The 18,050-nt window shown below is 42.2% G+C and overlaps 1 protein-coding gene across 1 annotated transcript in view; it reads left to right on the top strand.

Moving 5' to 3' along the window:
- The window catches only part of LOC123455617 (lysine-specific histone demethylase 1B-like), a 43,822-nt gene that overhangs the window by 9,457 nt on the left and 16,315 nt on the right, over window positions 1–18,050 (top strand). The window contains exon 5 of the mRNA XM_045137037.1: window positions 14,202–14,386. Coding sequence (XP_044992972.1) covers window positions 14,202–14,386 — 185 coding nt within the window. The remainder of the gene's footprint in view (window positions 1–14,201; window positions 14,387–18,050) is intronic.

The raw sequence follows: 18,050 nt of genomic DNA on the forward strand, positions 1-18,050 counted from the left end.
GGTAGGTCAGAGGTGGATGTCACATGTCTTCCTTACTCACTCTCCACCTTATTCATTGAGACTGGGCATCTTGCTGAGCCTAGAAATCACTGATCCAGCTAGACTAGCTAGCCAGTGAGCTCAGGGAGCCTCCTGTTTCCACCTCCACCAGTGCAGATTTTATGTGCACGACACCATGCCTGGATTTTCGTAGTGGTTGAGGATTGACCCCAGGTTGTCGTGTTTGAGCAGGAAGCACCTTGCCTCTGAGCCATTTCCCCAGCCCTGTTCATCTTTGATGAACATGTGAATCATGTCAGCCTTTCAGCTAGTAAGAATAATGTTACTTGAACAGTTTTGTACAAATGCTTGTTTGAATATTTAAACTCATGTATATGTATATATATGTGTGTGAGAGAGAGAGTAAGAGAGAGGCAGGGAAAGAGAATGGATATACCAGGGCTTGTAGCCACTGGAAACAAACCTCAGAAGTATGAACCACCTCATGCATCTGGCTTACGTGTATACTGTGGAATTGAACCTGGGTCCTTACTTTGCAGGCAAGCGCCCTCACCGCTCAGCCATCTCTGCAGCTCACTTTGTGTTACTTTTCACTTTGAATTGGGGGCTCAATAAATGGCACAGGCTGGTTGTAAATTCACTCCATAGCCCCAAAAGGCCTTGAGTTTGCCAACTTCTTGAGTGGCTGCAGGTACAGGCCTGTGATACTAGGACCAGCTTGTATTTAACTTTATGAGGAACCTCCAGACTTCCTCCTCAGCCACTGCATCATTTTCATCCCGGTCTGCAGGATCTGTGGGGTCAGTTTACCCACATCCTCACTGACTATTCCCCCCACCCCCATTGTGTCACGTTGGGCAGGGCGGCCTGAAACTTGCTGTGTAGCAAAGGATGAATCTTAAACTTCTGACTCTCTTGTCTCCTCCTTCCTCGCTTCATCCTACCAAACTCTTGTTTTTGTTTTCATTGTTAGCTTCCTGTGTGGTCTTAAAGAGGCATCTCACTGTGGTTTTGATTTGCTTTTCCCTACTGTCTAGTCAATGCATATTTTCCCTTGCCTGCTGGCCATTGACATGTTGTTTTGGAGGAAATGTGTAGATCAGTCCCTAACCCATCTTGAAGGTGTTCTCCCCCCTTTTTAATTAGAGAGTGAGAAAATTGGCGTGCCAGGGCCTCAGCCACTGCAGCCAAACTCCAGATGCATGTACCACCTTGTGGACATGTGTTCCTTGTGTGCTTCCATCACTTTGTGCATCTGGCTTATGTGGTGTTTATAAATTCTGACATGGGTCTGTAAGCTTCCCTTGCAAATGCCTTAACCACCATCTCTTCAGCCCTCCCTTTTGTACAAATTCTCTATACAAACCCTTATCATAGTTGAGTTTCAAAGCTATTTTTCTGCAGATTGTTTTCTGACTTTGCTCCTGTCTTGTTTTCTTTGTTTGGTTTTTGAGTTAGGGTCTCTCTCTAGCTCAGGTTGACCTGGAATTAACTATGTAGTCTCAGGTTACCCTCGAACCATCGCTGATCCTCCTACCTCTGTCTCCCGAGTGCTGGGATTAAAGGTGTGCGCCACCACGTGTGGCTTATGAGAGTGAGAGGGCGGCAGCGGTGCACAAGGGCCTTCAGCCACCACAGTCAAACTCGATGCATGTGCCATCTCGTGCGCATGTGTGTGTGGCATTGCACTTTTTTATGTCACTTTGGTGTCTGGCTACGTGGAATCTGGAGAGTAGAATGTGAGTACTAGGTTTTGCATGCAAGCACCTTAACTGGTAAGCCATGTCTCCAACTTTGCTCCTTTCTTTTCAAAAAATGTTTTTATTTATTTGGAAGCAGACGGGGGGGGGTGGCATAGGGAGGGAGGATGTGCCACTGTGTACATCTGGCTGTACATAGGCACTGGAGAATTGAACCTGGGTTGTTAGGCTTTGCAGGCTAGTGCCTTACTGGCTGTGCCATCTTTCCAGTCCTGTTCCTGTCTTTTGATGCTTGAGCTTTTAGTTTTGATAAAGTTTGGTTTATGTCTTTCCTTGCTTGTGTTTTTTCTCTGTTGGAACTCACTGCCAAATGTGAGGTCATAAGGATTTTTCTTGTTTTAGCTCTCAGGTTTAGGTGTTTGAGCCATTTGGAGTTCACTTTTGTATATGTGGAACATTGGATCAGCCTTCATTCTGCATTTGGATGTTCACACACTTAAGTTATTTTAGAAAATTTTAACAGAAAGTTGAAAATGTAGTACAGAATTTTCACACACTTCAGTTTCTACCATATGATCATTTTATTTTTTAGAGAAGAAAGGGTTTATTTGAGCTCACAGTCCCATCATGGTGGAGAGGTCACAGTGGCTGGGGCTGGAGGCAGCATCCACAGTCAGGAAGCAGAGATGAATGCTGGTGCCCAGCTGGTTCGTGTGGGGTGTGTGCATGTTCATATGTGTGGCACAGTGTGGCTATTGAGGTCAGAGGACAACCTCAGGTGTTGGTTCTCTTCTCGCCTCTACTTCTTCTTTTTTTTTTTTTTTTTTTAACCACTTTAATCACAAGCCTAGCTGGCCCACATACATCAGGATTCTCCTAATATCACTTCTCACTGCAGTAGGTGTGTTGGGATTATGGATGTGTGTGCCACTTGCATGCATACACGTTTGTGTTGGTTCTGGGGGCCTGAACTGCAGTCATCTTTTCAACTGTATTTTTTTTAAATTTATTTATTTTTTAATTTGAGAGCGACAGACACAGAGAGAAAGACAGATAGAGGGAGAGAGAGAGAATGGGTGCGCCAGGGCTTCCAGCCTCTGCAAACGAACTCCAGACGCATGCGCCCCCTTGTGCATCTGGCTAACATGGGACCTGAGGAACCGAGCCTCGAACCGGGGTCCTTAGGCTTCACAGGCAAGTGCTTAACCGCTAAGCCATCTCTCCAGCCCTCAACTGTATTTTTAATAGATAAAAAATTGTATTATTTTTATTTCTGAGGTATGGTTATATGCTGTATGCTTTATGCATGGAACTTAAATGAGTTTCATTGTGTTTTGAAAATTTTTATTATGTGTAGCCTATGTCAATCAAATATAATTTCACCTTAGATGAGGATTGTTTGTAAATTTTTAAAAAGATATTTGTGTGACAGAGAAAGAGGGAAATGGGGGTTGGGGAGAATAGCATGCCAGGTCTTCCAGCCACTGCAAACAAACTCCAGATGCATGCACTCCATTGTGCATCTGGCTAATGTGCGTCCTGGGGAATCAAACCTGGGTTCTTTTGGTTTTGCAGGCAAATGCCTGAACCACTAAGCCATCACTTCAGCCCAGTACAAATTTTAAAATTGTCTTTATTTGTGCATGTGCATGCCTGCGTGTGTGTGTGTAGGTCATGGTCTCAAACCACTACAGACCAGTGTCAAACACGTCTTGACACTTTTTGGTAGCTGGATTTCCCTGGCTGCTGGGGAATATCTCAGTTTGGTAGGATTTTAAGCAAGTGCCTTTAACTGCTGAATCATCTTTCCAGCCCACAGGCAGGATTAATTTTACTGACAAATAATTGTGTGTAGTTCTCACTTATATATTCTGAAATAAATATGCATTGTAGAATGGGTAATTTGAAGTAATTAACATGCGTTACTGTACTTATACTGTGTGTGTGTGTGTGTGTGTGTGTGTGTGTGTGTGTGTGTACACAAAGTTGACTGCTAGTGACTTTTAAGACCTGGAGTGATTGTCAGGCTTCACTTTCAGGGTAGAAAAGAAGAAAAGGTGGGAAAAGAGCCTGAGGAAGGGGGTGAATAAATCTTCAAGTTGAGCTTCTGCAGAGATGGACCTGGTGCCTGAAGGGAGGGCATGTTGGTCATACAGACAGCATTTGGTGACATTGTGTCCCTCATCCCACCACCCGATTATCTAACAAGGAAAAAGGTGGTTCAGTGATGTCAGTGACATGCTCTTAATAATACTGCAAGGAAGACCTTAGCCAAGCAGCGGTGACTAATGGCCCAGTGTTGTAACAGCCCTGTGTTCATTTCACACCTTGTGTTAGGTTTCCACAGTTTGTTAATGATTGGATGATTTCTGGTTTTGTATTTTGTTCTGTGCTTCCACTAAACTCCCATTTGGAGTTGCTTGGGAGTCTCTTCTCTGTGCCTTGTTTTCTCCCCTTGGATAGCAGTTGTGAGTCCCAGTTTCTCCAGTTTTAAGTAGTTCTTGAAAACACTTGGGTTTTCTCTAGAATGATTTTTAGACAGATATATTCATTTTATGTGAAAAAAATGATAGTGAAAAAAGTCTCACAATTGTCTTGAAAATGACCATTATTGAGTGAGATTTCAAGAGCATTCCAAAATTAACAAGAAGGATTAGCTGACAACTTCCTATGAAGGAAGTAATAAAGTACTGTCTTTAGTAAAATGTTTTAATTTACTATAACATGGGGGAAAAAAGGAAAAATGCCAAAGTGAAATGGGAAATTGCTGAACAAATAATTATTTCCTCAACCTAAGATAATAGTGATATCTAAAAGCTGCATGGAAATTGGCAAAAAGTATTTTATGAGTATATTAAGTAACTAGATTCATACTTTTTTTAAAAATAGTTTTAAATTTTTTAAAATTTTGAGACGGGGCGGGGGAGAGAAAGAGAATGGACACACCAGGCCCTCTGGCCACTGCAAATGAACTCCAGACACATGTGGCTACCTTGTGCATCTGACTTATATGGGACCTGGAGAATCGAACCTGGGTCCTTAGGCTTTGCAGGCAAGTGCGCTAACCACTAAATAATCTCTCCAGTCCTGGATTCATGTCTTATTCCTTTCTTTTTTTTTAAAGTTATGATTGATACCCTCATAAAAAGGTAAGTTACATCATACTTTAACACATACCTTTGTTTTCTTTTCTCCTTCTTATTTATTTTTGGAGATAATGTTTCACATATCCCAGGTTAGCCTTGCATTTGAGGATGGCCTTGAACTCCTAATACTCTTGTCTCTCTGCTCTTGCGTGCTGAAATGGCAGGTATGCACAACCGTGCTGATATTTTTTTCTTAATATTTTTGTTTGTTTTTTTAATGTATATCAGGTTGGTCTTTAACTTGTGCCTTTCTGGCTCATCCTTCTGAGTGTCGGGGTGATAAGGTATGCACCACCATACCTGGCTTTTTAAATTTATTTATTTATTTTTAGCTTATCAGATTTTATTTATTTGAGAGAGAAAGAGGTAGAGAGAGAATGGGCACGATAAGGTCTGCAGCCACTGTAATCATATTCTAGATGTATGTTCCACCTTGTACATTTGCCGTATGTGGGTCCTGGGGAATTAAACCTGGGTCCTTTGGCTTCACAGGCAAAGGTTTTAACTGCTAAGCCCTCTCTCCAGCCCTTTGTTAGTTTTTATAAGGACATTTCCTCAGCTGCTTCCTCTCACTGCTTTGTTAGTTTCTCTGTGTGTGTTCTTTAGTTAATAGCCTGGTTGTCTGTTTTGTCAACACTTCCCCCAGGAGGTGTCAGGTAGTTGCCTTTTCTATCTTGCTTCTAACCAGTCTTGCAGTTGAAGCCTGAATTTTTTATAATACTTTTTTATTTTTATTTTTTTACTTGAGAGTGACAGAGAAAGGGTGGGGGAAAGAGAGAGAGAGAGAGAGAGAGAGAATGGGTGCACCAGGGCCTCCAGCCACTGCAAACGAACTGCAGATGCGTGCACCCCCTTGTGCGTCTGGCTGACGTCTGGCTAATGTGGGTCCTGGGGAATCGAGCCTTGAACCAGGGTCCTTAGGCTTCCCAGGCAAGTGCTTAACTGCTAAGCCTCTCTCTAGCCCAAAGCCTGAATTTTAAAAAAACCTTTTTTTCATTGATTGTTTTTTTAAATGTATTTGAGAGCAACAGACAGAGAACGAGGCAGATAGAGAGAGAGAAAGAATGGGCACGCCAGGTTCTCCAGCCACTGCAAACAAACTCCAGACGCGTGCGCCCCCTTGTGCATCTGGCTAACGTGGGACCTGGGGAATTGAGCCTCGAACTGAGATCCTTAGGCTTCACAGGCAAGCGCTTAACCGCTAAGCCATCTCTCCAGCCCCTGAAGCCTGAATTTCTTGACCATCTCAAATTTCAGCTGCTAAGCATGACATGAGATCGCTCCAAGCCTGACATATTCTCGATATCCTCCTTTGCTTCGTCTTCTTGCTTCCTCTGAATCAATCACCATTCATAACCTGAACTTCTGAGGTACATTTTCTCCTGGCAGATGAAATACAAGACACTTGGTGTCGTAGGCTTTTCATGGGTGGCTGAGGAATTGAACCCTGGCCAGCAGGCTTTGTAAATAGGCACCTTTAATTACTGAGCCATCTCCCCAGCACTCTCTTGAGTCACTTTACTTATGAGAAAGAGAAAGAGGTACAGAGAGGGGGAGATGGGGGAGGGAAGGAGAAAGTGAGAATGAATGAATATAGGAATTCCAGGGCCCCAAGCCACTGCAAACAAACTCTCAGTGCATGCACCACTTTGTGTTGGTACTGGGGAATCGAACCTGGGTCCTTAGGCCTTGCAGGTACGCACCCTAACTACTGAACTATCTCTCTAGCCCTCTCTGTCTTTTTTCAAATGAGTTTTAATACATGAACATGCTGTAATTTGATCATAATTCCCTCCCACCTTCAGTCCCCCTCCTCTTCTATGTTATCTATTTTGATGTCTCATTCCTCTTACCCTCCATCTGTGTGATAATGTTGATGAACTCGATAAGGTGCACGTCTTGTGGATGTGACACTATTCACTGTGAGGTCTTGAAGGCAGTTGTCAGTTTATGTCTGGAGAACTCTTTGACAGAGCCCCAAAATATTCCTCCCTACCCCATGGTTCTCCTCCCACCAAGGTAATCTAAGCTGACCTGGAATTCACTCTTAGGCTGGCCTGGAACTCAAAGGATCCTCCTATCCCTGTCCCCTGAGTGCTGGAATTAAGGCGTGTGCCAGCCCACCCCACCCCACCCATGTGGTTCTTACATTCTTTCCTCTTCAGCAGTGGGTTGTGTGCTCTCAAGAATGGCTTACTGTGTAGCTTGGGAGCAGTGTGCTGGTTTTTGCTTTTTCTTCACTTTGGGATCATGAAGGTTCAGCCTCTTTGGCTGAGTGTTGTTTGTGAGATGCAACCATGTTTTTGCGTGGACTTTTGACTTGTTCATTCTCATTGCTGCATAATATCCCTTTGTTTGGCTATTAGGCAGTTCATTCATTGTGTTTTTCATGGACTTCAGGTTGTGTTTAGCTTTTACTTTTTCTGTTGGAAATAGGACTGTTTTGAACTTTTAAAAAATATGTTGAGATTTTGTTTGCTGCTGCTTCTCCTTCATGAGTCAATGTTTCCCGTGTAGTCCTGGTGGACCTGAGCCCTCCATCCTCTGACTGCGGAGGTGGCACTTTACCCGGGCCTGCCTGGAACCTCTTTTTCTTTTTCCTTTACTCTGAGGTAGTATCTCACTTTAGCCCAGAGTGACTTGAAACTTAGTCTGCAGTTCCAGGCTGGTCTCGAACTCGTATCAATCCTACCTATGACACCCCAGTGCTGGGAATGAAAGCATGAGCTGCCACACCGAGACTCTGGAATATTTTTTGAACCTATGTGCTTGGGTGGCATTTCTTGGTGTACAGATGCCCCTCTCTAGTCTTGAGGCATTTAGAAAAATATTTGAGAGAAAGGCAGAGAGAAACAGAAAGGAGAAGGGGCTTGCCAAGGCCTCTAGCCACAGCAAGTGAACTCCATGCATGTGTTCCAACTTGGGCATCTAGCTTTACGTGGGTACTGGGGAATTGAACCCTGGTCCTTTCGCAAGTGCCTTAACCACTAAGCCATCTCTCCAGCCCTTGAGTTGTTTTTTTTAAAGTAACTAATTTTAGTGAAAAGAGAGAATTCTTCAGAAATAGCTTATTCACGTTGTGTGTGTGGTAGGCATTAAACCCAAGGCCTTGCGCATGCCAGGCCAGCACTCTGTGCCGAACTATGCCTGGACTCCACTTTGCTCTTTGCTGCTGTCATAAATGGCCACATCTGAGTCTTTTATCTAGATCTCTTCTGTACCCAGGATACCAGTTACAGGGAATTCAGAGCCCCTTCCAGTTTCACGTCGTCATGGCCATACCTGTACCGACCCTGTTTCCAAGAAGGGTCATATGCTAAGGTTCTGAGTGGCCATGAATTTTTGGGGAACCCTAATATATAGTAAATTGGATATTTCATGAAATATGCCAGTAGGATGCCATAGCAAGTAAAATTTCTTGCTTTTCTCTCTCTCTCTCTCTCTCTGTGTGTGTGTGTGTGTGTGTGTGTGTGTGTGTGTGTGTGTGTGTGGTACTGGGGATAGAACCCTGTGTCTCATGCATGCTAGCCTACCTCTCTACCACTGAGCTGTAACCCCAGCCCTCAAGTAGTTGTTTTCTTTTCTTGAGGCAGGGTTTCACTCTTACTCCCTTTGTAGTCCCAGGCTGGCTTCAGAATCACAGTGATCCTCTTACCTCTGCTTCTCAACTAAAGGCACGTAACCACCACACTCAGCCTCAAGTACAGTGTCTTGAGTGGTCTTTGTATAAAAGTGAGGGTACTTTTTTTCTTTTCTTTTTGTGCTGCTGCTTAAGCTTGGGGTCTTTAACATGCTAGTGCTCTACCACTGAGCTGGCCACTTCCTCAGCCAGGACTATGGTGTTTGATGGCATTTTGGCATAATTCTAGCCTAGTTTCTAGGAGGAATGACTGCCATGGGCACAGGCTAGCTTATTGGTCACTGTTTTTTCTTATGCTATGCAGGGCCTGGGTTGGAGCCCCAACCTCAGGTGGGTTCTAGTGAGGGAAGACAGTAGAACCTCTCTGCGGCCTGTCTCAGCTTGCCCATTGAGCTGTGTAACCCAGGAAATAGAAGCCCTCTTGGTTCAGGACTTTTTAAAGTTTTTTCGAGGTAGGGTCTAACTCTCCCATGCAGACATGGAATTGTCTCTGGTCCCATGCTGATTGATGCTCACAGGGACCCTCATACCTCTACCTGCTCAGTGCTGGCGTTAAAGGAACGCATCACTAGGTCTGGCCTCTGTGGTCATGCTTTTTAAGACACTAATATGAAGCCCTCTCTACAAATGTCTAGAGCTGGACTGTTTACTCTTTCCTTGGAAATGACTGAGGAGTGGGTTGGGTGGAGGGAGGCCTGGGGTGTGGGTACAGTGTGCGCTGGGCAGGGATCCGTTCCGAGAGCAGGGCTGCAGACGCAGACGCCTTCAGCAGCTTGGCGAGCGAGTTGCACGTGGGAAGCAGAGGGTGTGGTGTACAGGGCCTCGGGCTTATAGGAGACTGGAGAGCAGAGTTGGACTCTGGCAGGACTCACCTGTAGGTCTTGAGATCCCAAGCTTCTGCCTGATGGCACATGGTTTTGTTGGTATCCTGGAGAACTACCGCCATGGGTCTGAGCGTCGAGTTTCTCTTGTATCCGAGTCAGAATCGTTGGCCCGGCAGTTAAGTTGCATTTATCAAACACTGTGTGGTGAGGAGGTGTGGCAGTGGCGTCATAGAAGCCATGTGAATTTTTTTTTTATTATTGTAGTTGTTTAGCTGTCATGATGTGCTTTAATCGAGTGCCAACTCCTCTGGAGTATGATCAGCCGTTAAGACCAAAAATTGCGTCTTTTATGTTCAGCATTTTGTCAATGCTTACAGTGTGTTGTCAACAATAGAACTGTGGTAAGGGCTTTCTTGGCTGAGTTGTTTTGTTTTGATCAGCCTTAATCAGCTTGTTCCATTCAATATTGCGATTTACCGTACAGTTTACATTCCAAGTCAGTGTACTCAGAGAAGGGACCTCTTTATAATTTAAGAAAACTACAATTACAGTTCTGTTTAAATGCTTTCAACTGTGGATTCACAACAGAGTATCTATCTTGGTCTGAACAGTTTTGGACAAAGTGATCCAGAAATAAATCATACAGTTTTTAAATACCTGTCCTTTAAAGCAAAAATATTTTTTAAACCAGCCATTTTCATGAACTGAAATTGTTCAAATTGAAGGGACATACAAAATATTTATCTTAAGGTATATAAAAAGTACAAATCCCTGCACAGAAAAGGTAAACGCATATCTTGAGTTTGTCTGTGTCCAAATGTGAAGGTCTCTGATTACCACAAGTGACCCTGACTTGAGCTATAAAAAAGTTTCCAAATGAGCCCATCTGCTTACTAAGATATTTATTTCCATGTTTAAGAACCTTTAGTAAGGCATTTGACCTAGTTTTTATGATTCTAAACTACCTTGGCTTCAAATTAGTTTTTGTAAACTGGGATTCCCTTATGAAGAAAGTAAAAAAAAAAAAAAAATCAATCTTTACAATAAAGGGATATTTGAAATAAAACCCTACCATCCTGCTCCATTTTCAGAGCTCAAATTCTAAAACCGTAGCTTATTCATCCCAATACATTAAAACCCGGCTCTAACACTGATGTACAAATTCATGCACATTATCCATTTGTGCAAGTGTATAATAATCATAATATAAAATTAGTACATTATAATTAAATGCCCTTTTTTCTTGGCATTTTCTATGACTGAACCATCCTAGAAAGCTTTTCTTTCATCTTAATCTATCACTTCCTTCTATAGAATGATTTTAATATAATGTGGTTTTAAGAGAAATGTCTGTAAGACTTAGTTGTGGCCCATAAAATAACTGTGTTTTTTTTTTTTTTTCCATCAGGTAATTAAAGTATTTGTTAGCTGAAAATACAGGTTAATGACCACAATGGCCTTGGGACTACCTGCAGTCATATCAAAAGGAAATAGCTTCAAGATTTACCCTGAAAATATTCCTACATTCTTGGATTAAATGTTCCCCATATCAGAAAATAACTTGCTTTGAACACTACTATTCACACTTGGAAAGGAATTATTTCTAATAATTATTTCATTCCTATCTGCTTGTTGATGCAGCTATGTGAAATCTTTTCCATCAGCATGGGTAAAATGGTAGGAAGGATTAACAGAGAAGCAAAATTCTACTTAAGTTTAAACCATATATCCAATAATATTGCTGATTTAGTCAAAGGAAGTGTATTTTCCCTTCAGAACAGCAGTTAATACCTATGTGTTCAGTGTAAGAAATATCAATAAAACAAAATAAACCTATTTTGCAGTTGATGATGGCAGATATCAGTGTTAACTTCCATATGAAAAGCAAGATCCTACATAACTTACTTTGGTACCAAAGACTAGCTCTGAAATACTGGCCTCAGATTATATATCAAACTGCCTTTATATAACAAAAGGTATTTGCTAAATGTCAACAAAACAAATATTACTGTTTTCCATACTAAATTATCAGACACATTAAAACCATAAAGCAATTAAGTAAGTATTTTAGGATATTTCCTGAGCAATCAAGCCACATTACATATGGCTATGTGGCCTTTCATGAGATTAAACTAAGTTCCTATTTAAACAAGTACTTTTACTTCTTTTAGTTTTAAGAGACTCACTATATTTCCCAGGCTAACCTTGAACTCCTGGGCTCAAGCAAACCTGGTTCAACCTCTTAAGTTCTGGAACTACAGGTGTCTGGCATGAGTGAACATGTATTACCACTTTGGTATTATTTCTAGGATTTCAAACATTTGCTTATTTTTCCCCAGATAAAACTTAATGTATATTACTTAGGCTCCTTGTTATATTAGGTTTAAAGGAACTTATTATAATATTGGGAAAGGAAGATAAAATCTTACAATAAATAAAACAATTCAGAAGAGTCAATGTAGATTGAGTCCTGACCATCTTAAGATTATATGTATAGATGGAATCCTATTCTATTTACCAAACATCTTAAGTAATTTTAAGTGAATACTGAATTTACACGCTTATATGAGCATGTACATATGTGTGCATACATAGCATCATATTTTTTTATAATTTCAGAGGCAAAAGCCATGCATTTATGATGGAAATAGGTAAAGGCCACTAACTTCCTAACTTTTGAAATTACTCCTAGTGTAGCAATACTCAAAATGACAGTTTGTGAGTTTTTAAAGAAAAATACATAAACTTTGGTCCAGAACAAAAGCAATGACTTATTTTGGTGGAAAAATAAAATTCTGATCACTAGACAAGTGCTACAATGGTGGTTAAAGATAATATTCCATGTCACATGAGAATTAAAGTATTTCCTCCAAAACACATAATTAGAAATATTTCAAGATTTTTAAGTATAGGTTTCTATAAAGTGAAACATCAAAAGTATAAATACATGTCTATTTCTGACAAGTTCTAACTTTAAGTGTATTTGCAACCTAGTTTTCATATCAACGAAGTACTTTCTTTGGAGGGAGAGGAGAAACAATCTACATTGTTTTCATTTTTTTCTTGTTTTTTGATATTAAAAAAGATATTCTTCCTACATTTGTTTTCAGCTTAAAGAAGGTTTTAAAAAGCTACATAAATTTGGAAACAAATCTGATTCATCTGGTTATGGATATCAAATGGAAGTATGCCTCAATGCAAATGTATATTTCAAAATAAACCAAATAGAAGAAAGGAAAATGTCTCATATGGCTTAGCAGGAACAGTTTCCACAGCCTTTCACACTGTTGGCAATTTCTTCTTGCAGTTTCTTCCTTTCTTCCTCTTTGGAGATATTTTCTTTCTTTGCATCCTATTTGGGGTTGTCATGGTTCTGCACACGGCTGCTCTGGGTATGCCACATGTCTGAATAGATACTGCCCGAATTAGCAAGCAAACTCGGGCATCATTTTTTTAATGGAAGAGTGAGAGAGAGAGAAAGACTTGGCATGTCAGGGCCTCTAGCCACTACAGTTAATCTTCAGATGCATGTGCCATTGGTGCACACATGCAGCCTTGTGCTTGTTCCATTGTGTCTGGCTTACATGGGACCTGGAAAGTCGAACAGAGCCCTCAGGCTTGTGCCTTAACCACTGTGCAATCTCTTCAGCCTGCTTTGTTTTTTTAAAAGATAGAGTCTCACTCTGTAGCTGCCATTGTATGCATGTGCCACCAGGTCTGGCTGGGGATATATTTTAAAAATAACTAGTTAGGCATGCGGCTTATTCCTGTAGTGTCAACACTTGGGAGACTGAGGTAGAAAGATTGTCTCATATTCCAGACCAGTCTGGACAATTTAATGAGGCCATGTCTCAAAATAAAAAGGTAAAAGAGGGCTAGAGATGGCTTAGCGGTTAAGCACCTGCCTGTGAAGCCTAAGGATACCGGTTTGAGGCTCAGTTCCCCAGGACCCACATTAGTTAGATGCACAAGGGGGCACATGTGTCTGGAGTTTGTTTGCAGTGGCTGGAGGCCCTGGTGCGCCCATTCTCTCTCTCTCTCTCTGCCTCTTTCTCTGTCACTTTTAAATAAATAAATAAATAAAAATAAACAAAAAGGTAATATTTTCATTAAGAGTTTTAATTCATCTAGTTTCAACCTTGCAATATGAAAAAAATAATTATAGAGCTGTGTCACATGGCTTCATTATACTTAGCTACTAAGCTTTGCTTACGGTTGGTATGTTAGCACAATTAAAAATACCTTTTGGGCTGGAGAGATGGCTTAGCGGTTAAGCGCTTGCCTATGAAGCCTAAGGACCCCGGTTCGAGGCTCGGTTCCCCAGGTCCCACGTTAGCCAGATGCACAAGGGGGCGCACGCATCTGGAGTTCGTTTGCAGAGGCTGGAAGCCCTGGCGCGCCCATTCTCTCTCTCTCCCTCTATCTGTCTTTCTCTCTGTGTCTGTCGCTCTCAAATAAATAAATAAAATATATTAAAAAAATACCTTTTAACTTTTATTTCTCAAAAAATTGACGCTGTGGGGGCTGGAGTGATGGCTCAGCAGTTAAGATGCTTGCCTGCAAAACTTAATGACCTGGGTTCGATTTCCCTAGCAAAGCCAGATGCACAGTGACGCATGCATCTGGAGTTTGTTTGTAGCAGCTGGAGGTCCTGGCACACCCATTTCTCTGTCCTCTTTCTCTTTCTGCTTGCCAGTAAGCAAATAAAATTTTTTAAAATTGAGGTTGTGAATAATGTAGGAAGAATGGACAGATGCTTGTTTAGTTCAGTGTAATTATGCAGGATATACCATGTGGCTCATCCAGCTTACCCTTAAGAGTTGCTGTGCTTTAACTCTTCTGGATTTGGAGGTTAAAGCTTACAGGAATTGTGTGCTTCTTCCACCTGCAGCTCCGCACATGAACCGGTACTTCCAGCCTTTCTACCAGCCCAGTGAATGCGGCAAAGCCCTGCGCATGAGGCCTGATGTGATGGAGCTGCATGAGCTCTACGAGTTTCCAGAGTATTCCCGAGATCCCACCATGTACCTGGCGTTAAGAACCCTTGTTCTTGCCCCGTGGTACACGAACTGCAAAGTGTAAGTCAGGTGTGCCAAAGGATGTAGTGGCCCGAGAACTGGAGATGGAATAATTTTTTATTTATGTGTGAGTGAGAGACTTAGCGGAGTGGTGGGGGAGGGAGAATGTGTATATGGGCACACCAGGCCTCTTGTCACTGCACATAGACTCCAGGTGCATGTGGTACTTTGTGCATCTAGCTTTATGCGGCATCTGGGGAATGAAACCGTGTAGCAGACAGCTTCAGGTTCGCTGAGATGAACTTCTAGACCAGGCACAGTTATGGAGGAAGGGATTTATTGAAGCTTACAGAAGCAGGGGAAGTTTCATAATGGCAAAAGAAGTTGTCCTGCCTTCACAGGTCCAAGCAGAGAGAGAAACACAAGCCAAAAGCCACACAGCACAGCACACTTGAGGAACTCCAGCTAGGCACACTTTGCATATCTTTAGATTGAAATCTCAAACCCACCACCATAAGATCTTAAGATCTGCCCAGTGACACCTCTTCCAGCCAGGTGGCTACAGATGCAAACTACAAACTAATAAAACACTGAGTATATTGGGGGCCATATATTCAAACTACCACAAACCCAAAACCAGGATGGCAGCTTTTGTATGCAAGTGCCTTTAGCTGCTGAACCATCTCCCCAGCTTGGAATGTAACCTTTATATCAAGGTTATTTTTTTTCAATTTTCTTTATTTGAGAGAAAGACACATGTAGAGATGGGTGAGCCTAGGCCTCCATCCATTCCAAATGAATTCAGACACAGTGCCATGTTGTGCATCTCTGTGGCCCAATGTTATCTTTTAAAAAATGTGTTTGTGTGTGTTGCGCATGTTTGAGCAAGGATGTGTGTGCCCTGGTGCTTGTATCAAGGTCAGAGGCCACCTTGGGTGTTGGTTCTCACCTTTCACCTCTCTTGAGGCAGGCTCTCTCATGGCTGCTGTGCATACCACACTGGCTGGCCTGTGACCTCCTGGGGATTGTCCTGTATTTGTTTCCCATGTCACTGGAGGTGAGAACTAGCATGTCTGGCTCTATGTGTATCCAAACTCATGTACTCCTGCATATGCAGCACGGTTTGCCAGGCTGGCGTTATGGACGCTTCAGCCACATAACTCAGGGCCAGCTAAGTTGTTGCTGTCCCTTCATACACAGTAGTAAATTGAGCCACATATTTTGCTTTGTTTTTCAAGATAGGGTCTCATTGTCACCCAGGCTGACCTGGAATTCGGTATGTAATCTCAGGGTGGCCTTGAACTGAAGGAGTTCCTCCTACTTCTGCCTCCTGAGTACTGGGATTAAAGGCGTGCACCACCACATCCAGCTTATTTAGCACCACTTAGTCATTAAGTTTTGGAAGTGACGAACAGCAGAGAAAACCACTCTGAGGCAAAGATGGAAGCTTTTATTCGGGTAAAACAGGAGCTATCAGGCTGACTCTGGAGTGGAGCACAGCTCTTAGGTGGGGGAAGGTGAGGAAGGGAAAAGAAGTCCTTTGTTCTTTACATTAACCATTTCACGTCTAAGACAGGAAGTGACCAGGTGGGAGATAAGGAAGAGAAACCTAGACCTAGAGCATTGTTAGGCAAGGAAGTGATAATGGCTGGGAGGTTCCTTGAGGAATGTGGATGACCCACCTCCTTACATCTCTGTCACCCTCCTGCTGTCCTTGGTGACTCTATTTTGCCCTGACCTAACAAGTAACACTTCTGTTGCAGTCAGGTTCACATTGCTGGTAGAAATCACCCAACCAAGAGCAGCTTCTGGGAATTAAAGAGGTTCATTTTGGCTTACAGGCTCGAGGGGAAGCTCCATGATGGAAGGGGGAAATGATGGCATGAGCAGAGGGTGGACATCACCCCCTGGCCAACATAAGGTGGACAATAGCAACAGAAGAGTGTGCCAAACACTGGCAAGGGGAAACTAGCTATAACACCCATACCCCCCCTCCCCAAAAAAAAGAAACATACTCCCTCCAGGAGGCGTTAATTCCCAAATCTCCATCAGCTGGGAACATGGCATTCAGAACACGTAAGTTTATGGGGGCACCTGAATCAAACCACCACAACTTCCAAATTGTTATAACAACCAAATAGTTTGTGCATCCCTTATCTGACAGACTTGAGACCACAGTTTCCTAGCTCTTGGATTTTGTGTGTCTGTTTTTTTTAATTTTTTGAATATGATCCAAAGACAGGGAGAAGTAAAAATCAAAGCCCCTGGTGACCTCAGCCAAGCAAGACCAATGTTGTTAGGACTGTGTAAGTGTGTAAACACACAGCACCTACCTGAAAGAATGAAAATGAATTGACAGCAGAGGGACTGGTAATGACAGATTTATAAAACCTAGACTCTTTTTTTTTAGTTCTAGAATTTATTGCTTTATTAATTTAAAGCAAGTGCCTTAAATAGCTGAGCCATCTCCCCAGCCTTGGTTTATTAATAACATCGGGAAGTATTTAGGTCATTGTTGAATGCTGAACATCTTATAAGACTAAGAAAGTACTGTGTGTGTGTGTGTGTGTGTGTGTGTGTGTGTGTGTGTGTGTCTGTCTCCCTCCCTTGCCCAAATGTGTATGAAGGATGTTATTATGATATAACCCTAGCCTTAAATGTGTGGCAATCCACCTAAATCTCCAGAACTGGAATTAAAGTGTGATTTGTCATACCCAGCTTGACAAAGTCTTTAATGAAGAAAGCTATTTTAAAACCTGGACATGGTAGTGTATACTTCTGTAATCCCAGCATTTTGAAGGTGATTGCCAGAGGATCAGGATCAGAAGTTTGGTGTGATTTTTGGTTGAGGCCAGCCTGAGATGATAACCTGATATCCTGTCTCTAAAAAATAAAAAAATATATAATAAGAGAGAGGGTGAGAGAGAGAAAAGAGGGCAGGCAATTGAGATTCTAATTTAGCTTGACATTTCTCAGAATTTTGTGTGAGATGAGATAACCTGATTGTGTAAGTTATGGTTCGTATACAGTTTGTATGGATTACACTCAGTTTGATGAGTAGGTTAATCAAGGTAGAAACATTTCCTACCTAGTAGACCTAACACAGGCAAATTCCTTGTAAATAGGTCATAAAATAAGCTTTCACAGACAGCCCTGATTCTGTTTTCTTCACATTTCTTTTCCTTGAAAAAAAGTTTTTTTTTTTTTTTTTTAGGTCAGCATGCAAAGCAATGACATGAAGACATCTTCATTTATATGTGCCATAGTTCAAAGTTAGTTTCATTTGACTTGGAAATTTGACTGGTAGAAAGAAAGAATTCTAGCGGAAGTCACTGTAACTCCGATCGACTTTAGTTTGTGGTAAGGATGCTGTGGTAGTTGGAATGTGATCATTTAAATGTCTGGCCTATGCTGAACCTTGATTAAACTTCCTACTGGAGCCCCTAGCAGGCAGATTCCTGCTAGAGCGGCCGTGTCCCTGGAGTACTGTGAATTCCAGCCCCCGGGTGTGTGGAGACTAGTGTAAGCCCTGGCTGGTGGTGTCCTGTGGTGCTCAGTGGTGTCTTTTTGCTTGTATCTGTGAAAGGGAGTCAGCTTCCCCTGAAATAAATCTTTCCTTCACATAAATGGTGTCTGGGTGGATGTTTGTCCCAGTATCATGGAGTTGACTGCAACATATTTACTATAAATGCTGAATGCAGTGGGAAGACACGAGCTTTGAA

The sequence above is a fragment of the Jaculus jaculus genome, chromosome 17 (assembly GCF_020740685.1).
Source record: "Jaculus jaculus isolate mJacJac1 chromosome 17, mJacJac1.mat.Y.cur, whole genome shotgun sequence".
NCBI lineage: Eukaryota > Metazoa > Chordata > Mammalia > Rodentia > Dipodidae > Jaculus > Jaculus jaculus.